The sequence below is a fragment of the Sinohyriopsis cumingii genome, chromosome 12 (genome assembly GCF_028554795.1).
Source record: "Sinohyriopsis cumingii isolate HCF-2022 chromosome 12, ASM2855479v2, whole genome shotgun sequence".
Classification (NCBI taxonomy): Eukaryota; Metazoa; Mollusca; class Bivalvia; order Unionida; family Unionidae; genus Sinohyriopsis; species Sinohyriopsis cumingii.
In genome coordinates this window covers 3896796-3921013 of record NC_142972.1, presented here as the reverse complement: position 1 = coordinate 3921013, position 24218 = coordinate 3896796, and the positions used below count along the sequence as shown (strand labels likewise).

At 39.0% G+C, this 24218-nt stretch overlaps 1 protein-coding gene across 2 annotated transcripts in view; it reads left to right on the top strand.

The window, feature by feature from the left end:
• The window catches only part of LOC149785929 (uncharacterized), a 116686-nt gene extending 109738 nt beyond the window's left edge, over positions 1–6948 (top strand). For both annotated transcript variants that reach the window (XM_089976165.1, XM_089976166.1), the window contains one exon: positions 4328–6948. In XM_089976165.1, coding sequence (XP_089832291.1) covers positions 4328–5318 — 991 coding nt within the window. In that variant the 3' untranslated portion in view covers positions 5319–6948. The remainder of the gene's footprint in view (positions 1–4327) is intronic.
• The last annotated feature ends 17270 nt before the right edge of the window (positions 6949–24218 follow it).

The following is a 24218-nucleotide window of genomic DNA, read 5'->3' as shown; positions in this document are numbered from 1 at the left end:
CATAGAATGATAAAAATTTGGACGGGTGGATGGGTTTTAATGCAACATATATCCTAAAGAGGAAATGTGAGGTAAGTGCGTTGCCGACTCTGCCGCCATGTAGGCGGGCTGGCTTGAACGGGTATAGAATCCACGATTCGTACATTACTAGTCCGAAGTAAATCCATGTGTGCTAACGCGGCTCCCAACGAATTACTTACTCCCGAGGTCACGAAAAACACATCATTAAACTGTATTGCAAGCAATTAAATTGAATTGAGACCTTAACACACGACACACCTTTCCTTAATTGTATACATTCCTGTCTCTTTGATGTTTCAATAGTCTGGCAACTGCTTTTGTATTTTGCACGATTTCATGTATGTATGTATGTATGCATGTATGTATGTATGTATGTATGTATGTATGTATGTATGCATGTATGTATGCCGACTGTCATAGTTATGTATGTTGTGTAGATCTTAAAGAGATAGGCATCCCTTCTTTTGTAAGATGGTTTGTGGCACGCTATGGTATATTTCATAACACGAGAGCCATAACTTCATATGTGATTAATAATATTGCTTCATATTGACAATATTTGTTTTCTCTATGTTTCTGAAATACTTAGGTATTATTTTCCCTTTCCTTTCCTATAAATGTTACAATTAGAAGTAATATTTTAACTCCTAAAAAAAACTACAAGTTCGACTGTCAAGTGTTTACTAATCATCCGCGTCCTCACAATGTAAGAAATGATGATGGAAACAGACCACAAAGCCCCGCTGACCCACAACACGTTAGGTGAGCCTAGCGTTTGCAAACACATATTTTGAAAGGTTAGCTATACACGTTACGTCGGTTGTTTAGTACAGAAATCTATTCAAAAAGCTAGAACAATGTTTTCAACACGACTTTGATGATCGAATCCGTGGGCTATTTTGTTGAAATATTTCTTGGAATAAAATAAATAATTCTTTGATAATTTCAACAAAACAAATAAAAACAGTTGGAGTAGGTATAGCACTCAAATTTTGTCAAGCATTAAAAAGTGTTTCATACAGATATATGGATTAAACGGAGGTTTAAAAAAAATTGGTTAGTACATATTTTGGTAAAATGATCTAATGCAGTGAGAGTTGCCACGCGTGTATAACTTGTACAACAATAGAGATTAAGGCAATTCCAGGTTACATTATTCTGCATTTACATTAATAAAATTAATATTCGTCAATTTTGGACTGCTTGTTATATTTCACCATATTCTGAGTAGATTTTCCGATTCGAACGTTAATGTGCAGGCGACGTTGACGTCCTAAAAGTTCTACACATAGCTATTGCCTGAACATGAACAATGCCATTTACACGTCACGTTGGCTGTTTCACTCTGCCGCAGCTTGTCATTTCGGAGATGTCGATATTTCTCATTGGTTTTTATGGAAGCTTTTCTTCAATGGTAAATGCCTGGTTTGCAAAGAATTAGTTGATATTGTATGTATGTATGTATGTATGTATGTATGTATGTATGTACAGTGGCTTACTAAGGGTAAATGGAACCCGAGGTCAGTGTCGTAAATGGCGTCCAGGGCGACGATGATGGCCCGAAGGGCTAGAATACGAGGTCCGAAGGGCCGATGCCGGAGGAGGGTTTTGGGGAGCGCTATGTACTGCTCCAGCAGGGTCAGGACGTAGCCCTTGCCGCCAACGATTTTCCTGTTTATGAATGCCAGTTGGTGGCTTTTACTGCTTGTTATCAGCTGTTTTGGTGCCCCAAGATCTCTGGCGCCCGGGGCAACCTCTCTGTCCGCCCACCTTCGTTAATGCTCCTGTATGTATGTATGTATGCATGTATGTATGTATGTATGTACGTATGTATGTATGTATGTATGTATGTATGTATGTATGTATGTATGTCGTCTGTCATAGTTATATATGTTGCATAGATCTTAAAGAAAGAGGTATCTATTCTTTTGGTATGTCTGTCTCCGATTTCCGTTCATATACATTTTAATATTTTCTATCTCACAAGGGCCCCGAGTGGCCGAGTGGTCTAAAGCGTTCTTCGTTACGGATCACTGCCATCTCACCGCTGCCTGCGTGGGTTCGAGTCTCGGATTCGGCTAATGTGGGCATGTGAGAAAGCTTGCCAGTAGCTTCTCGTGGGTCGGTGGTTCTTTCCCGGGTTTTCCCGGGTTCTTCCTCCACCATTAATACTGGCCGCCATGTATAGCCAATCGCGTGCTGAAAAATGGCGTTAAACCCAACAACAATCTATCTCACAAAGGCGCATGTACTTGAGTGAAAGTGAATTTTATACCCATTGAACTCTCTTCATATAATCAATGCATGCAAGCATCTTTATGCTTTTAGAGCGTGCATCGATCAACAATCTAGACTGTACCGTTATCTTGTGACATAAACCAACTGACATATGTTTGGTTAGTAAACAGTTCCTCGTGGTCAGGATAGTTACCGCTTCAACTAATTGACAAAAAAAATCGTTTTCAATTTTATAGTTTCCTAATAATTTCGTTAAGTACACTTGGGTTACTCTATTTGACAACCGTCTCTGAACCTTTTATGATACAAATCAAAGAATATATTTTAATGAATATTCAATTCTGTCAGGTTTCATAAAATATATATGCATAGGTAAAATTAAAAAACACAATATTTTCATTCAGACTGAATAAAGTATTCTAAAATTATTACATGTACAATTAAAGAAATAATCTGGTTGGCATGGGAGTTGTCTTTTTAATATCTGACAGTGATAAAGGTGACCGATGGTCCCTCGAATCTTTTGATACCAATCTACCTGTATATTCACCCATCTATCTATCTATCTATCTATCTATCTATCTATCTATCTGTATGCCTGTCTGTCTGTCTGTCTGTCACTCCATCCATCCATCCATCTATCTGCCTATCTGTTTGGCTCTGAATGGTTTTCAGCAATGATAGCTGAAAAGTAAACAGAACTGTATGAAACAGATACACACAAGAACTCAGTATGATGCTTCTGGGTGAAATAGCATGGCAATTCGGGTCTTGGAAGATGGGGGTGGGGGGGTGCACAAAATGGAAAAAATATTAGAATTTTATTCTTAGGAGATTTCTCCTGTATAATGATCTCTTAAAATACGTTTAACAGATCATCAGGAATTAAGGCGATGTTCAGCTATGAATAACAATTATTTACTTAGTAAATAACGGAGAGAGGCATCTGTCATAGATTGTCTAATAGTCTTTTCAGTTATTCAGTATGCTTGGGTTTTTTCTTGTTTGTTTTCATAACGGTCTCACTGATAAGTTATCATTAAATCTTTTTAAATCACAACATTTTTAAAACGGTTTACCGAAACTAAACGATGAACAGTCTATATTTTCAAAGGGCCATATTTTATCATTAATAAAAAGTCATAATTTAAAATTATGCTACTTTTCTTGAATATTGTCGAGGACATTATTCGATACGCAGATATAAAAGTTGTTGTTTTATGCTTATCACCAAAAATATTCTTTCTGCAGCTTTGATAGTATTTACATGCTTTTTAAATCAAGCCTATCCGCAAAACATTGTGATGTTAAAATCGAGAATTATTTTTTTATGTTGACAATGCCGTTCATTGAATAATCTCATTCGATCCAAACTGATAATGACGAACAAACAGACCGCCAATAAAACGCAAAATCGTTACAAGTTATGAAAGGCTGTAGAGCATGTTAAACAAAGTTAAACTCTGGTTGCGGAGCCTTAGAAAACACGAGTGTTTTCAAATGTTCAAAGTTATTTACCCATTGATATTTATGACGCCAGTCTGAAAGAACCAGCATTCACGGTGATATTGGTGATACTATCATGTGAGATACACAACATACGTTGAGGGAAGTATATATATATATATATATATATATATATATATATATATATATATATATATATATATATATATATATATATATAAACCTATACTTGTAGTGGGGTTGGAAAAAGCAGTTGGAAGGTCTTGTCAACATGAAACATACGCGTTTAACTTGGCGCTCTTGTCCCCCCCCCCAATGTCATTTAAAACCATGGATGAGACCGGAAAGAAAAGATAAGTTTTGAATCAAAGTGAAGATTACTTTGATTTCATTCCAAAAGGACAGGTGAGATCATCAACACGTGAGATCATACACTTGTTGTTTTTTTTTTTTAATGTATAATTTAAGGTCCAATAAAGCTATGTGGTCCTAGTGAGAGGGAGAATGTTTAGAGAAATTAATTATGGCATAAGCTTTATCACCAAACTAGTTATATGTTCGTTTACCTTTTTACTTATTCATGTTTTCGTGATCTTTGCAGTCCAGCGCCTTGCGTGGAAAGACGTCCTGCTACGTCATTTCAGCACCGCCAGTCCTTTACAGCGTCACCAAGAATCCGATCGGCGTTTATACGGTCAAATACCTACACGATGACCCGGCCTCAAGTCAGCATAGCCAACTTCTATGATTGGTCAGATGAGGCAAATGATGGCATTTCTGTGTCAAAGGTATACAGACAAATTTCTGCAATCCCAAAAGGCTTTACAAATAGTTACAACAGGAGCCATGCGAAACAGTGGTGCGCAGACGGAGTTTATGTGAACCCAGGACGCATGTTCATTAGAGACAAAGCCGCTCTCACAAAAGGAGAAAGAGAGATCATTGAAGGAATCTACAAGAATAGAGGAGATTTTCAAAGGGAAGGTAAACAGTCTGCAAAAGGTGACATGAATTTAGTTCGTGGTCATAAAGACGCTTGGTTGGTAGGAAAACGTTTACCAAGGTCAGAACTAAGACTGGAAACAGACGATGTCGATTTCTTACGGCTGCCTGATTATCTCTTTAGTAAATCTACAGATAATGTAAAATCGTCCACAAGCAAGTGCTATCTTTGTGCAAAATGTGTTGACGACTGTAGGCATCATAAACAAAACGCTTTCAATTCCGTCGACTTGTCTGCTAATGGAAGAGTAGCTCCTCCTACTACACCGGACAACTCGCCTCGAACAATGAGAAGAAAGGGAAAAGTCCCTCCAATTATCAATGGACAAGGGGTAGCATTCGTAGACGATTCGTGTAAAGGTGAAGGACCCCAAAAGAAGAGGGTCTATGTGGAAGTGTTTCTTCCAAAGATACCTACTGAAGTTCCCGATGAAGGAACATTATTAAATTTTACCTTGTCACGCGAAAAACCGAACATAGCTAATTCAGTTGCAAGTTTGTCCGTGGAGAAAAATTCTCAGAATTCCAATGATAAAGTAACTCGCACTCCTCGAAACAATTATCATGGCCTAAACAAAAATTCAAGATAACGATAAGAGGGAGCTTACTGTAGAAAGACAAACGTTCAAATTCCAAGGTTATTTCTTTTTAAATCGAGTCAACTTTAACTTAGTCATACAATATGTCAGGAAAGGTGCTATTTATGTCTTTTCAATCCAATTTTTTACCATGTCACCATGATTATTAGAAGCACGTCAGAGACGAATATTGTCAATGTAGTTTATAATGTGTTCTCGCAATTTGATTGATTTAAAGAAAGATATTATTTTGCCAACGTTTAACTTCAGTAGACTTCGGCAAAAAGTTCAGTGATACCCCTTTTACTCATCATGGAATCTGGATATTTTGAGAATCAAGACATTCTAATAATAACATGATATACAAATCATTACTTTGCAATGAAACATTTGGCAGTATGCTGACATACGCCATTACCTCTTGCGTCTGACCATGTTTTCCAGTAGACTGCAAGTAATGACTACTTTGAAATTTTCCAGTGTTTTAAAGATTGTTATAGACGTTTTGCCACAAATGCTATAGAAATTTAATGTGTGTTGACTTTACAGACAAAATGCATGTATAATTGTTCAATGTGACAACCAATGAAATGAAAATTTCATTCATCGTGACTTTCTTGGACCTTTCATTCATAATGTAGTACGTGTTAATCATTCATTTGTATGAGAAGAACGTAATATTTATTAGAGTTTTGCACGTGTTCTCTTGACTGAAAAGCTTTGTAAAATATGTTGCAATATATTTATCTCTCGTGGACCATATTTCTTCAAGGATGATATAATTAGTGAAGCCAGGAACTTACTGTGGAATAAATAAATAGAGCGAATTTGCATAATCTTGATTAATTCATTTAGAACCATGATAATAAGATATGTGTTTATTGTATCACTGATTTGCTTTAAACAGAAGACATATATAAAGACTAAATACGTTATTGAAACCAGATACACGTGTATATCGCCTCTTCATCTTAGAACCACTAGATCAGCGAGACAACTGTTTATCTATATGCATAAATGAAAGTGGGACATATTTGATTATCGTATTTTCTCAGGCACAACCTGCCCACTTTGCAAACACCACCGGCCCAAACTTGGCGTAACATAATTCGCAAGCAACTAAAAATCATCGTGGTTTTTATATTAAATGATTTTGAGTGAAGAACATAGACCCTGATCTGCTGATGCGTATAGCAACTGTAGATTTTGTTCACATTTGCACCATACCCAGATACGTGCTATTTTTTTTATATTTTTTTTTTAGTTTCTTAATCCCCAATTCTATTATGACACGCCAATGGAATAAAAGTGGCCTATAAATCATGGCATCATCTTTGCAACGGGTAGACACACTCTGTTTCATATTTATTTCACTTTATAATGTCTATAAATGAAGATGTTCAGATACATACCGTATTGTTCATCGCCATGTTAATAACGAAACAAAAAGTCACAAGACTGTAAACTTGTCGCTAATAATTCGAAACAAGTGAACCATTTGTTATAAGTGTAAATCAATGTCTTTGCTATTAAACTAAAATAAATCGCATTGTTGAAGAAGCCGGCAAGTTTCAATGGTGGGGTTGCATGCAATATGTTTTTAATCCTCTTTTGACTACTTAATAAAATAATAGGTCCCTTACATTATATTTGTATTCATTATTTAGTCTTGATGCTTTTATTCTTTCCGCCTCAAAACATGTATTCGAATAAATGTTTCCTTTTCTCTAAATTTACAATTTAACTTTGAAAGATAAATCGAGGTAGATAGCTGTTACATAAAATTGAAGATTTTCATATACATTCAAGAAAATAACCAACCAGCACATTACAAGGTTCTTAGTCGACTGAAAACTTACAGCCCAAAACTTTGAAAAACAAGTAAACTGTGGCAAGTTCAAAACTTTTTCACAGTCAGGTTAAATTAAATTGTCTTGTTTAACTGAGTCATCAGCTTTAAGTGGTGCTGTACCATTATTACACAAAATATGAAGCGAACTTTTTCTCTTCTATATACTCTAGCGTGTACAATGTACTCAAGTATGCGTGCTATATATTTTGCAGTGATTTGTAATAATATCAGAAAACATCCCCTCCCACACACCCCTATTTGCCTTCCCTGGCAAAACAAATGAAAATATTTAGGATGCGACAGGTCCTCGGATTACACTTTTATACAGTTTAGGAGTCTGAAATCGTCCGAGAATATGATCCTGGTTGAGTTACATCCCAGAGAAAATATAACGACGTAGACACCGAAAGCAGAGTTTATAGTCTGTGTAACTCTCTTTTATTGAAGCTGCATTTGAAATGGTAGAAAAGCGTTTATTGCAGCAGAAAAATAAAATATACAGCAAATGTCTGTATGGCAGACGGTTTTAAAGAATGGTGCATTTTATTCTAACCAGCAAACATATTCAACATTAGGGAAGAATAATTGATCACATTTTATGCAGTTTTAAAAGCATTGAGTTCCAAATTTGTATTAGCCACAACAATATATCGCCCTGTTAGCACTGTTTTTTAGATTTTCATGATTTTTATGATCCTGTATACATGTATGTACATGACGAGGAATGTAATACTTAGGAACAAAAACACTAAAGGAGTAGCCAAATGCAATTTGAAGTGCACAACATAAGAGATAATCAAACGAAACCATTGTTTTTCACTTAAGTGTAGACTATTGATAAGTTTAAACGTTTTGCTGGTCTTCATATTTTTAAAAATGGATACATGTCGAAATGTACCGTCTTCTTGCAAAAATAGAATCTTGAGAGGAAAAAAACCCTCAAAGTTTTGTATCATTTTTTATTAAGTACACCGTGGGGACGCGTTTATTTCAATACTCTCACCTTTTTATCTTATTTATACGGATAACAAATAATGCTTCGTGTACAGTCTGGTGGTATTTTATAGTATGATTTCTGAGAGAGATGGGATAGGAAAAAGGTTAACTGCCGCTGCAAACCCAAACAAACACGGCTTATGATGTTGAACAAGCTGAAAGAATTTATATGAAGCATGTTTGTCTCCTGCTTTCTCTCTCTCTCTCTCTCTCTCTCTCTCTCTCTCTCTCTCTCTCTCTCATAGATCCTACGTCTGCTTTAATTCTTATCTATCTATCTATCTATCTATCTATCTATCTATCTATCTATATATATATATATATATATATATATATATATATATATATATATATATATATATATATGTATGTGTGTGTGTGTGTGTGTGTGTGTGAAGTGTCGAATTTTCAATTAGAGTGAACTTTAAAGTTAAATGTATTGAGCATTAAAATTTTATCGCATTTAAGCCAGAAAAGTCTTTGTGAAAGTGTCACTTCGACCTTCTTCGTCATCTCCCTGACATAGTGTAAACTTCAAAGGGGCAGCATTCCAGCTCAGTGAAATTGACCGGAGTATCTTAACACGGTCCCTAGAAAGCAAACATTTGAGCTACCAACCCTAACTGCTTGGTAGGAACCTATGTCAACTTATCATTGTTTTAAAGGGAAATTGTCACGAACTGTTGTTCACAGATTCCGAGCTGTCTAAACCTGAGTAAAGGAATTATTTCTTTGGGAAAATTAGGGACCGCTGCCTACGATTGGGCAGAATAAATTAAAGCGTACACTTTAGAGCAATCAGACTTTAAGGTGACGACCTTAGTCGAAATTTTTTAGTCTGAAAATCTCCTGAAAGAGGAAAGAGTCTTGACTCCTTAGAAAGCCTAAAGAGAATAATGCTTTCCTCGTTAAACAAGAAAGGGACCAGATGTCCGTCTTGTAAAAAGAAAGACAGGTTTTATTAATAGGACGCACACGTTCTGAAAGAGAACAACAATAAGGCACAGCTTTCTTTGAGAGAGAGAGACGGGACAGTCTGAAGACAGTAGTCAGAGGAAAAGAAAGGACGAGGTCGGAATAGAAAGACCAGGAAGTCCACGAAGGGGCAACGCATAGAGCTTATGAAGGATGAGCTAGGAGAGGTTGATATACGGTCAAAGGGAAGGAAGGTGATGCACATCAATCGTAGACATTGCTCCCTTTTCACCTCTCGTTATGATGCTGAAATAAATCCAAACTGGACACTCCGGTTAAATTATATTGATATAATCTAACTTGAATTGGAATTGCCGTTATTAATTTGTTCTAATTAAATTTGTAATTTTCTTGTCAAAGGGGGCTCGTATTGCTTTATTTCTTCCCAGTATTCTCGCTCAGTTCTCTGTTGAAATTCCATTCTTCTTCCACTCCAGCCGGGCTATAATATTGAGGTTCGGTCATCCTCTAGATAACGCCAGGCAAATCAAATTAACCACCCATCTTACTAAGGGGACGACCTTACAAAGTGTGATCTATCGTCCGGGATTACTTTGAACGGTGTGAGTGACAGAGGCTGAATATGAGCACCATAGCAATGATAAATTTGGTTATTGTTTAAGCAAGGAATTACGGGAGTGAATTGAGTCAATATTTATGCATTCTGTAGATAGTGCATGACATTGTTTGATATTTGTTTAATGTATGTTATGACATTGTAAGAAATTAAGATTCCTTGCTGTGATAGCGTGGTCGTTGTCTGAATTAAAGTAATTCAAAAAGAAATATTGCCTTTAGTTACTCTTGCGAGAAGAGATAATTAAGGAATTCCCGAGGGAGCAATTGCACATTATTGGTGCGAGAGGCTGAATTTAGAGAGAACCGTAGGTTAAGCGTAGGTTATGACTTTATTGGATTAGAATACGGGTAATTATTCTTAAGGAAGCTGCTTATTGTAAGGCAGTAAGAGTTAGTAGATATTTGAGATAATTAGATTGGTTGGTTATACAGTCGAGTATACTAGAATGGCAACCGATAGGCAGTTGGTCAAAGAGTTTAAATCTATTGGTAGAGACGAACTAGGTTATGAAGGGACCCAAATAGCGGCATTTGTAGAGCGGAGTTTTAGAAAATACAGAGAATAACAGGCGGCAGAAAAGGAAACAATCAGACAGGCCGTGGTGAGAGAAAGAATCGAGTTAGCCAAAATGCAGGCCGAATAAAGAGCCAGGGAGAGAGAACATACGTTAGCCATGGAGAGACTAAGGATTGAAGCGGAAACAAGGAGGGGTGAAGAACTGAATGAACATTCAGGACCCACAAGCAAAAGATCAGAGGATAGACGCATCGTCCAGATAACAATGCCGATGTTTAACGACAGGACGTGAAAGGACGAATTCAAGCAGCGTGCTTGTCCGGATTGTCGCACGACGTAATTCTAGGATGTAGGTATGTGTTGCCACAGCTTTATCCTATGACGTTTACACCTGTACACGTGGAGTCCATAGAGACGAGGTATATGAAGCGAAGGTCAGGGTCGAAGCCGCCGAACCCCTCGACTTCGCCCATAGACAATTTGCTACCTGGTGAATTAAGGAGACTTCAAGAGGAAGCTTCTACCCTTAACAGGATACGCGGGGTATGCAAAGGAACTTGACAGACGATGAGTTAGAGATCGTGTTGAAACGGGGTATCTTGTATCGATACGCACGGAAGGGATCTGACAGGTATAAGCAAGTGATTGTACTTCGATCCAAGAGAGAAGAATTGCTTAGGCTAGCACACGAGAGTCTACTTGGTAGTCACTCGGCGTAGCAAAAATACGAGAGATAGGTTAGAGCGCGAATTCTACTGCACAGGTGTGTATGGGGATGTAAGGAGGTTTTGTCCGTTGTGTGACAAGTGTGAGCGGGTGGCACCTAAGACCTCACTAGGAACCACCCCTTTCATTGATGAACCTTTCTCGAGGGTGGCGATGGACTGATAGGTCCGATAAAGCCTGCGTCGTAAAGTGGTAATCGTTCTGTCTTAACATTGTCAATTATGCTACCCGATACCCGGAGGCGGTTGCGTTGAAGAACATTGATTCAGTTACGGTGGCTGAGGCTTATTTTAGGAGTTTGGTGCAGAGTTGGCGTACATGAAGAGATACTAACTAACCAAGGGACGCAGTTTGTTAGCCAGGTGATGGAAGAAGTGAACCGGTTACTTTCCATTAGGCACCTGACTACTATCCCGTATCACCCGCAGTACAATGGTCTAGTAGTGCATTTCAATGGGACGTTGAAGCAAGCACTGAAGAAGTTATGCGAAGGTCGACCCAAGGACTGGGATCGATATCTTCCCGCGTTACCTTTCGCGTACCGCGAAGTACCCCAAGCTAGTCTAGGATTTTCACCTTTCGAACTAGTTTATGGGAGGACAGTGAGAGGACCTATGGCTGTATTGAAGCAGTTGTAGACGGATGAAAAGGCATCCGAGGAAGTACGAACAACGTATCAGTATGTTGTTTATCTCCGTAACAAACTGGAGGAAGTTTGCAACTTGGCCCAGAAGAATTTCTGTGACGCACGGGGACGTCAAGCCAAGTACTACAACAAGAAGGCGAAGGAACGGAAGTTTGAAGTGGGTGACAAGGTGTTGTTGTTGTTACCATCGGAGCACAACAAGTATCGTGGAGGGGACCGTTTTTTTATAAACGAAAAGAAGGGTGGACAGAACTACCGTGTCCGGGTTGGAGATAAAGAGAAGTTGTACCACGTTAACCTTCTTAAAACGCAATCATGAAAGGGAAACACCCACTGAGTTCGTGGTTGCTACAGTTGTGACTGAAGAACCCGACGACAACGGAGGAGTGTAAGAAGTACTTCCTAGTTGTCCTTTGACGAGGGTTGAAACCTACGTCGACGTTGTCCTTCACGTAACGTTAACGTCAGAACAACGTGAAGAGGTGGAGGAGATTCTTCACGACTACTCACGTGTATTGACAGAAAGACCAGGCATGACGGATTTGGAATAGTTCAGTTTGAAGCTGCTGGATGAAATGCCTGTGAAACTGAAACCCTATCCACTACTTCATGCGAAGTTAGAAACTGTACGGGACGACATTAGAACTATGCTTGACTTAGGGTTCATTGAACCAACCGAATCTGCATATAGTTCACCGGTTGTTTTCATCCAGAAGAAGGATAGTGAGCACCGCTTTTGTGTCGACTATCGGAAATTAAACAGCATCACAGAATTTCAGGTCGAAATGGTACTGGATCCTGAGTCCATATTTGCCGGAGTAACCAACGCCAAATTTTTCTCTAAAATAGACTTGTCCAAGGGATATTGGCAAATTCCAGTTCGTAGGGAAGGCCGTCCAAAACTTGCCTTTGCAACAATAGGTAGTCATGCCGTTCGGGGTTCAGAATGCACCCAGAATTTTCACCCGAATGATGAGGAAACTGCTGAAACCTTTCAGAGGACCGGAGTTTCAAATTTCATGGATGATTTGTTATTTGCGACACCTACTTGGGAAGAACGCGTGGTTTTACTGAGAAAAGTTCTGGAACAACTTAGACAGACAGGGTTCACTTCCCGACCGTCTAAATGTCACATAGGATTTCGGAGACTGACTTATCTAGGACACACACTCAATGAAGATATATTAACACCACATAGTAATAACGTCGACCAACTTCGGAACTCCACACGTCCTACTACGAAGACAGAAGTGCGACCTGTTTTAGGACTTGCAGGTTATTATCATAAGTATGTAGCAAACGTCAGCTCTATTGCTAGTCCGTTGACTGACTTGACATGGAAGAAGGCTCCGACGAAGGTTATTTGGACAGACGCTTGTGGGAGAGCATTTCAGACGCTGAAGGATAGGTTGACGTAAGACGCCGTAGTGAGACTACTGGACGTGACAAAGGACATTGTCTTACGTACCGACGCTTCTGACAGGGTATTGGTGCAGTTTTACTGCAGGAACACACACACACACACACACACACACACACACTATTGTTCCCGTATACATTTGTATCGATGCGTAAGCTAACTGTAGTACACAATTCGGACATTGTGTAAGTAGTTAAGTGGGATACATTAGGGACAATGGGACTTAGCATTACAGAGACCCCTGGGACAGATTAGGGACAATGGAAATTTAACATGGAGAAAAATCGTGGGTCACTTTAGGGACAATGGAAATTTAACATAGAGTTTGGGTCTGTCTAGGGACAAGGGAAATTAACATGAGGAATAGAGTTTGGGCTTGTCTAGGGACAAGGGGAATTGAACATGGGGGAATAAAGTGTGGGTCTATCTAGGGACTAGGGGAATTTAACATATGGAAATTGAACATGGTGGGTCTGTATAGCGTCAAGGGGAATTGAACATGGTGGGATTGTCTAGGGACAATGATGGTAGAGGGTCAAACACAACAGAGACAGAAACATACATACACTAGTACAAGCGTGAGATTTATATATAAAGCATTACCAAGACCTGAAATCTTGCTGGGGTGTTCAAAAATTTGCATAATTCTAATGATGCTATAAATAGCTATAATCAAGGAAATGCTCAACGACAAAATGGATGTGACTAAAAGTAACGCTAAAATGACGAAATTGTCCCAGAATTTAAAGAAAAATAAACATCCCCGAAAATTAAGTTACAATGGTTTAGACTAAAATGGATAAAATTAGTAACTACTTACAATATCAACTTCTGTGACGATCGTGGATAAATACCTATGTATCTATAATCAGCTGAAATTCCTATGAAATCCCACTATCTATTTATAGCTCCAACTTGTGGGTTTTTCCTTTGGAAAATCCCACTATCTTTTTATAGCCTCAGCTTGAGTGACGTTCCTGTTTATGAATTCTAGTATATATGTATAGCTACAAAATGTGGAAATCCCCAAGTCGATATTTATAGTCTCAAAATTTCCAGCGTCAGTGACGTCACTGTACTGAACACTAGGGGATAAATGTCAACAGTGTTGCAAGTGGCTGACCTGAATACACGCTACTGCAGGTAGGTAGGTAGAGTGTATCTGATAGGGATAAAGTGAGTTTTTATAGGGACAAAAAGAGACCAATACACACACACACACACACACACACACACACAACGTACGCGCGCAGACATACGCACACACACACACACACACACACACACACACACACACACACACATAGAGGGAAGAGGAAAAAACAAACCCCAAATATACTATCAATACAGAAGGGAGATAACACAAACCCCAAATAAACTATCAACACAAACGTACGCGAACGCATACAAACCCCAAATATACTATTCACACAACGTCGCTAACGCATACAAACCCCAAATATGCTATCCACACTCGGGAGGAAGAAGAAAAAACAACCAAATATGCGATCTACACAACGTACGCGAACACACACACACACACACACACACACACACACACACTCACACACAGAGGTAAGAGGAAAAAACAAACCGCAAATATACTATCAACACAGAAGGGAGATAATACAAACCCCAAATAAACTATCCACACAAACGTACGCGAACGCATACAAACCACAAATATACTATCAACACAGAAGGGAGATAATACAAACCCCAAATAAACTATCCACACAAACGTACGCGAACGCATACAAACCCCAAATATACTATCAACACAGAAGGGAGATAATACAAACCCCAAATAAACTATCCACACAAACGTACGCGAACGCATACAAACCCCAAATATGCTATCCACACTCGGGAGGAAGAAGAAAAAAACAACCAAATATACGATCTACACAACGTACGCGAACAAACACACACACACACACACACACACACTCACACACACAGAGGGAAGAGGAAAAAACAAACCCCAAATATACTATCAACACAGAAGGGAGATAATACAAACCCCAAATAAACTATCCACACAAACGTACGCGAACGCATACAAACCACAGATATACTATCAACACAGAAGGGAGATAATACAAACCCTAAATAAACTATCCACACAAACGTACGCGAACGCATACAAACCCCAAATATACTATCCACACTCGGGAGGAAGAAGAAAAAAACAACCAAATATACGATCTACACAACGTACGCGAACACACACACACACACACACACACACACACACACACAGAGGGAAGAGGAAAAAACAAACCCCAAATATACTATCAACACAGAAGGGAGATAATACAAACCCCAAATAAACTATCCACACAAACGTACGTGAACGCATACAAACCACAAATATACTATCAACACAGAAGGGAGATAACACAAACCCCAAATAAACTATCCACACAAACGTACGCGAACGCATACAAACCCCAAATATACTATCCACACTCGGGAGGAAGAAGAAAAAAACAACCAAATATACGATCTACACAGCGTACGCGAACAAACACACACACACATACACACACACACACACACAGAGGGAAGAGTCAAAAACAAACCCCAAATATACTATCAACACAGAAGGGAGATAATACAAACCCCAAATAAACTATCAACACAAACGTACGCGAACGCATCAAACCCCAAATATACTATTCACACAACGTCGCTAACGCATACAAACCCCAAATATGCTATCCACACTCGGGAGGAAGAAGAAAAAAAACAACCAAATATACGATCTACACAACGTACGCGAACACACACACACACACACACACACAGAGGGAAGAGGAAAAAACAAACCCCAAATATACTATCAACACAGAAGGGAGATAATACAAACCCCAAATAAACTATCCACACAAACGTACGCGAACGCATACAAACCCCAAATATACTATCAACACAGAAGGGAGATGATACAAACCCCAAATAAACTATCCACACAAACGTACGCGAACGCATACAAACCCCAAATATGCTATCAACACAGAAGGGAGATGATACAAACCCCAAATAAACTATCCACACAAACGTACGCGAACGCATACAAACCCCAAATATGCTATTCACACTCGGGAGGAAGAAGAAAAAAACAACCAAATATACCATCTACACAACGTACGCGAACAAACACACACACACATACACACACACACACACACACAGAGGGAAGAGTCAAAAACAAACCCCAAATATACTATCAACACAGAAGGGAGATAATACAAACCCCAAATAAACTATCCACACAAACGTACGCGAACGCATACAAACCCCAAATATACTATTCACACAACGTCGCTAACGCATACAAACCCCAAATATGCTATCCACACTCGGGAGGAAGAAGAAAAAAAAAACAACCAAATATACGATCTACACAACGTACGCGAACAAACACACACACACACACATACACACACACAGAGGGAAGAGGCAAAAACAAACCCCAAATATACTATCAACACAGAAGGGAGATAATACCAACCCCAAATAAACTATCCACACAAACGTACGCGAACGCATACAAACCCCAAATATACTATCAACACAGAGTGAAGAAGAAAAAGTTTTTTGAAAGCACCTAAGCCCTCACCTGCAATGACCAACTCTGCCAAACACCTACACCCCACCCCCACTCCCAACACTACAAAACCCATTTAACCCGTTATTTTATGGCATCAGTGTGTGATTTAGGAAACATCAAGACACAAAATGATGGATGAATAGACTGACTATTGTTTACCGACTTGCATGCCTAAAGAGCGTGCGTGAAGGAAAACATCCTTCCATTTCAATTCTAACTAAAACATGATCCAGAGGGATAGAGAGAGGTGAAAGAGCACAATTTCATAAAGTGTGAGTAAAAACAAAACACACCATCCTTATTATACAATGTCAAGACCAAGAGACACTTACGTTTTCTTTCTGGTCTATTCTCTTTTAGAAGGTAGTATGAAATTTCACATCAGGGCCAACGCATCGGCTCACATTGTCAATTTTTCCATTTCCATGTCTTTACTGGCACAAGTTCTTCATCATCTTCAATTTCTTCTTCTTCTGAATCCCTCTTCTCTGTTTCGTCTTGTTTTTGTTTCTTCTCTTTTCTCGTAGGGCACTCTGAATTCCAGTGTCCTTTCTCCTGACAACGATATTAGGTATCTTGACTTTTGTCTCTCTTTCTTAGACGAAGCAGGTATTCTGGAGACAAATACCCATTTACCTTTGCAGATATAGCAAACTTCATTAGCACTTACACACTTTCGTATGACTCTCATCAAATCAACGATCAAAAGAGTAAGTTTTGTTGCCACTTTCGCATGTGAATTGTGCTTTCGTATGACTTTTAGCAAATATTTGACCAGCAGGTCGATCTGTGCTGACTCTTCCATCTTCTTGATCGTTTGAGAGCGGAATGAATACTCTGACGCTAAGACACTCTCCTTATATACAGAGACCTGCTGCGTATGAAACCTAGTCAAATGTAATTTTGCAATAAGATGAAACGATTTCATTGAGGAAGTAAAAAGCAATGATGTACCGTATCGCCTCACACAAAACCTGAAGTGTTAGTTCAAATCCGTGTCAGCGATTTCGAAGACGACATAACTGAGCTTTAATCAATGCTCTCAAATTATGCCACAAAACCACGAGTCCTGATTCACGCCAAAAGAAATTTCGTTCGGTCCATAAAAAATAGTATCATATCTGAGAAACGCAAAAAGGAACTTCCAGAAAACTGAGAAAGATGGCTTACACCTACAACGTAAATGTATGAGTTCAAGTAGTGCGTAAAACTTAGTCAAATTAAATTTTTATAGTCAAGACGAAACGATCTCTTTTCGAACAAGAAAGCAGACACCAAGCGACAATGGCGATCCGTGTCACACAACACTTTTCAAAATGTATATTATCAGAGGTTTGTTCTAGCGATCTGCACGGTTAAATTAAATGTTGATGTATTTTGCAATAAGACCGACACAATTTCCATGGGATCGCCCATGGTACGAATGTTCGTGCATTAGTTTAATTTTTAAAAATATTTTTTTTATATAAATCGCCTATAGGATAGACCCAGTAAAGCATGGCCATTCTCGTCACTGTCTGAATAGCTACTCAAGTCAATTCGAAGCGAACGCGGTAAGAAAATAAGTATAGCCAATGAAATGGCTTACAACGGGTGATGCATTGTTTTGTTCTAGGACTGTGTGGCATAATAATCCCTATGTTCTTGCGTTGTTACCATTACAGTGCAGACAGACTGAAATGTGAACTTACAAGCCCTCTTTGTGTGTGTTGTACCATTTCCTCTTACCACATCAAAATACTGAGCGTCACAGTATTGGTTCGCGTTTTCAAACTGACCATTTTTTTTATATCTCACTTAAACATTTCGACATAAACACTCACACTCACATCGGTAGAGTCAGAACAGACGTGTTACAGTATTGAGGGGCATGTTATCTTTTCGTTTTCAAACTAATACATTTGGGGCTTGTATGAAGTAAAGAACTGAAAGTACAGTGAAACTCAAGGATGATGACCCAATCTGTCTGTCTATTGATGCGTGTATTTACTTAAGAAGAAATATGACCTCTAAAACACAAAGAGATACGGCAAGCATGATTAGATCAAACACAACGATGTTTTCCTTCACGCCCGTGTAATTTAGAGTTTCAATCGTCTTTGAAGACAAACTTGGTCTCCTTTTGAAGGGCTTGAAATAATAAAAGAAACTGAAAAATCTTAAGCACTTTGCTATAGATAATTTCATCAACAGACTAAACAACATAAATACCGTTACAACAATAGAAAGCCTTAAATCTTCTATCAAAAAGAAATGCATGAAAAAAATTAAAGATTAACGATAACTAACCAATGAAACCGAATTTAACAAAGGCAATGACATGTGAAGAAATGCCTCTCACTTTGGAAAGGTAGGCGAATGTACTCTGTCATGCACCATCAACTTGAAAAAAATTATAAACAGAGAGAAACCTGAATTCAAAATTCAGTTGTTTCTTTTTCTTCAAAATTGTTTCGTTTCTTTTTTCTTTTTTTTTGGAACAAATCTAAGCACTAATATAGAGTGGAAAAGGGAAAATGCACATACAAGCTTTGATATTTCTGAAAAAATGAGGGGATATTCCTAACGTTCATAACCACCTATATATGCTTGGACTTGTCTGTGACTTATCCACAAAACAAGATGTACATATTTCTGGTCAAGCTGCAAGTGTGTGCGTGTTTTTGAAAATGGTAAAAATGGGATATACAATTTTCTCGTGACACTTATAATGTGAAGAGTCTGTGCAAGTGTCAAAAGCCAAAGTCATATAAGTTTTGTATTTTGTACGGATTGTAAAGATTTCCACTTTAGAAAATGTGAAGTATCACAAGTTATTATCACAAACAGAAGTGGAACATAGGGGCTTGCAAGAAAGAAAATAACCCAGACAGTTGGTGTCATCAAGAGTGCTAGAGACGGTACCCGAACTTGCTTGCTTGCTTACTTGAATTAAAGTGATTTTCGCTCTAATGGAGCATGTATCACTGGTTTAATAACGCACCGCGTGATTTTTAATTACTCCTGGGAAGGAAAGAGAGCCTCATCCCCGCAGGCTTTTATGTATTCACAGACTACTTTTAAATTTAGCCACTCAGGTGTAGGACTAACTAGTCCTTAACAACCTGACTGAAAGGCTTTAAACATGAGTGGGAATAGTCTCACCACACACTCATTTTTCTGTCCGAGCGTGGTAAAGGAGGAAAAAGGTGCTCAGCAAGACAGCCATGGATGTTAAGTACTCGCCAAAACGCTAGCCCGTACTTATTTCAAATCAAGTCGTGTCACCAAAAAAGACGACGTGTACGACATCAAAGGCATTGTCAAACGCAGAATGCCTCAGTGCTAACTGGCTAGGTCTGCATTTCTTGCTCCCGCTGCTGTTGCGTATATTTCTTCCCTCCACACCGAGTTCTGGGCCTAATTCTTTAAATTTCGTTGTACCCGTTTTTTTTTAAAATTCCCCCCCAAAATTTGGGGAACTTGAAGCTATGGCGATGGCTTCAAGTTCCCCCCAAAAATTTCAGGGCTACCCCATACTCTCGAAAAGAAATAACATTCCATTGCCTATGATATGTTAGTCGGTTAGAAGAAAAAATACAGAAGTGAGTCTATCAGCACATGATTTCTTTATCTTGGTTAGAAAGTGTGACTCTAAGTTGTTCGTTTCCGTCGCTTATCAAAATTTTAAAAATAGTAATGGTCTGTAAAAAGAGAGTGAGTGTTTCTTTTAGGTCTGTGCGTTTTTTTTGTTTTTTTTTAGTTGGTGATAATATGGATAATGTAAGTTCGGGTACAACGAAATTTAAATTTATACTTAAAGCGCGGACGTGAAGGAAAACATCCCCTAATAACATAAAATTCATCTTACCTAGATCATGACCAAAAAAAACAACAATGCGCGGACCTAAAAGAAACACTCACTCACTTTTTATGCTACTCATTACTATTTAAAATTTTTTATAAATCACTTCAATAGACTATCCACATACTCAAAGCAATCCAATCTAACCCCAAATATACACCTCAAACACTAAGAAAAGATATCATTTTAATCTACTATCCTCACCAACTTACTTTTAGCTCTTACTAACAGTAACACACCAACACATACCCTCACATTTTTAATAGCAAGAGTTAGTGTTTATTTTCACACTACTCTACTTACACACATTGGCAAATTAATAGTTATTTCTTTTCTAGAGTATTGGGTAGCCCTGAAAAGGGCTGTTTTTTTGTTTTGCTATGGCATTCTTTTTTAGTTTCTAAGAATGCGATGTCCTCTGAGGATAGACTTTCTGGCGATAGGTCTGCTTCTTCGGAAAGAGAAGAAGAACTCTTTGGTGTCGATACGACAGTCGACAAAACCTCTGTCAGCTTCAGGTTGCTGCTGTTGTTGTTGTTGCTGTTGTTGCTGCTGTTGCTGTCTCTGAAGTCTGTACTTCTCTGTCCATTCTTCTTTTTCCCTGTTCATTTCTTCTCTGAAGAGTTCTTCTATCAGGTCTTCAGTGATTTTTAACATTCTCACATTCTCTATTTCTTCTGGCTTCGGTATCAGACTGTGTCTGACCCTATGCAAATTCACGTAGGCTTCGTTGAGCTTAGCTAGTTTGGAGCACATCTTCTTAGGAGGATGAGTCAACAATGGATGCTTAGACTTGAAACAACCCCGGTTCTTAAAGTCAAAGCGCGGACGTGAAGGAAAACATCCCCCACACGGTTTTCGAGCCGCAACGTTCAGTGAGTGTCATGAGAGGGATAGTAAGAAATGAAAGAGCATCAATCCAACATTCTTCTAGCTAAACAAAAGACAAAGGCATTTTTTTCATAACACAACATTTTTTATTCAAAAATCACTTAACACTAAACAACAACTCTAACATTTTTTAACAATAATCCAACACTATAACATCAAACAATTTTTTTCAAACCACAAACTTTTTTTCTCAATGGACAGTCTACTTTAAACAAGGCTGGCAACATTGTGAATGAAATTGTGATTTCCACTGTTGGAAATCATTAGGCCATTGATGGACACTACGTTTCCTAGCTTGAGACAAAAGATAAGCATAATGGTCACAAAACCATCGATCTACTTTCACATCGTTTCTAGCAGAAGAACGAGGATCGAAATGAGTCACTAAATGTTCTAAGGAATAGCCCAGGCTGCGATGATGCAGAAAATACACACAGTACTGTCCACACACCAAGGAATCTGTGCCTTGTAATTTCACGTTATTGAATCGGGTGGTTTGAGCATTTCTTCTCATAAAGTCGATGATATCGTCTTCCAAAGGGGGCAATCCGTACGAATCGAAATATTCCACACATCCTTCTTGAGGAAAGTAGACGGCTACCCAGTGGGTTCCTGGGAGATGACTGTCGTCCGTGTTGATTACGTAAGCTTGATGGTCTTTAGGTTTGCGATGAGGGAGTTCATCTTTAGCACAGACGACAGGATTCCAAGAAGACGTATACGAACTGTGGTTCAAAAGGTAATAAAGTTCCCAGGTATCCATTGATTTGTGTTTTTTTCTTCACAGGTAATAATAATAAGTCGTCAATTCGATCCTGACTGTTTGCTTGAAAATGTCTGACGAATAAACGGTTATTCGTTCTGTTTCCTCACTCTGATTCAGGAGAGCTTCGATACGATGGATCTCTTGAGTGGTTAATGGTGGACAAGAATGTTCACGCAAGTCTTTATACCACTGGTACAACACGTTTTTGTTCGAGATGAGGCTCCAAGCTTCGTCCAGATACTCGTCCAATTTTTCTTCTTGACTTAACATCAGGCATTTATCGTGTTGAATTTGACTGGGATGATCGTTTTGACATCCATAGCAATTTTTCTTGATCAATTCCGTCATTTTGTCGACCAAGTGTTTGGCAAAACAGGAGACTAAATGGGCTTCTTGTTCTGGCCATCTCGACTTCATCATGACAACTTCTTCGTCTTTATCTTGAGATTCTTCTCCTTCCACGGTCTCCTCACATTCCATCTCCAAAGTTTCTCCACTTTGTAAAGAGGGATAACAGTCTTCCATGATTTCTAGTAATCTAGAATGACTTCTCTCAAACTGTTGATTTCTATGGTATTATCAAATTCTGCATACAGGATGACGTTCACTGTCTCGTTCAGTGGTTTTTTAAACTGAAGTTCAACACGAATCTGGCCTGATTTTATAGGGTGGAAATGTCCCTCGTCGCTGCCTTGGTCTGGAGTGAAATCGAAAGCCCACAAAGCGTAGCCTCCGTCATAATCTTCGTATGTAATGCCGTGACTGGCGTTGGTTCCTAACTGTCCCGTGGCTTCGTACAGGGACAAGTACGATCTCAAGTAATTCTTCTCGGGGTCAAATTTAGGCTCGAAAGGTCGGGTACACAAGGTCTTGCCATCGCGACTGACTTCGATCTTGGACACGTCAAAGTGATGAAAGTTGAAAGGATTTTTATCGAAGGCTCCGTTGAAGGCTTCATTCTCGACTATACCAAGGATCAAACGTTTGGGTAACTGTCCTTGGAACAGATGATCTTCGGTTATGGATTGATTGTTACGGGGAATGGTGAACGTTTTCACTTCCACGCGTCGGATGGGATACTTGGTGGTCGTTCTGCTCAACGTTTGATTGATGTCATTTCCCACTTTGGGTAACACTTCTACGCGTCGTACGTAGAGTTTGGCCACTTCGATTTTGCTTTTGGGATTGATGTCATTAGCCTTAGCCATCAAATGGAAAGCGGTACTGCTATGATTCAGTCTCAGGCGAACATTCATTCCGTTTAGCAAATATTTCTCTTGCAACCACATGTCCAAATGCAAACGATCCATCAGTTCTAAACTCTGTCCATCTTTGATTTTGTTTCTTCGTTCTGTAAATCCCTCATTGTATGCTTTATCTTTATCATTTGTAATAGTTTCGAAATTTTCAAACTCGTGAGCATCGTCAGCTTCCCATGCCACACAGGCATTGAGATGAGTGTTCTTGGCATCTATTCCGTACGTCAAGAGATTTTCCAGGTAGGCACGATAAGGGTAAGTATCCATGCTGCTACTGACTAGTTTGTTATTCAAGTACAAGTCCACTGAGCTGAACAAGGAATGCATGAAATTGTTGACGGGAGCTACTGGCTCAGTGTCTATAGCATTTCCATCCTTATCTAGAACTTTGACTTTCAAGTACAAGTAACTGCTATTCAGATCGATGTAATCTTCGGGCTGTCCCTTGATTTCAAATTCGATGGGAGCGGAATCGGTCAGTGAGGAGATGGGATTAAATTCCACCCATTGGGATTCTTGCATGGTCATCATGGTGGGGGGCATGGCAAACAAATCCAGTTCCGTCTTGGAACAGGCGCAAGACTCTCGGTGCATCATTTTTGTTGTTGCTGTGTCTCAATAATCGAAAACGTCTAAGTCTCGAACGGTTCTTCTTTTCTTGGCCTTTCTCGCTTGAAGTCTGGTGAAAGGGTGTTTTCTTCTTCGTCGTCTCTTTCTGCCTTGTCCTTGCTGAATGCTTGACTCGGTAGCGTGCAGGGCATTTATAGGTGTGTCTCGTCGGCCTAAAATGTCTTTGCCTGTTTGCAGCAAGACATTTTTGCCTGC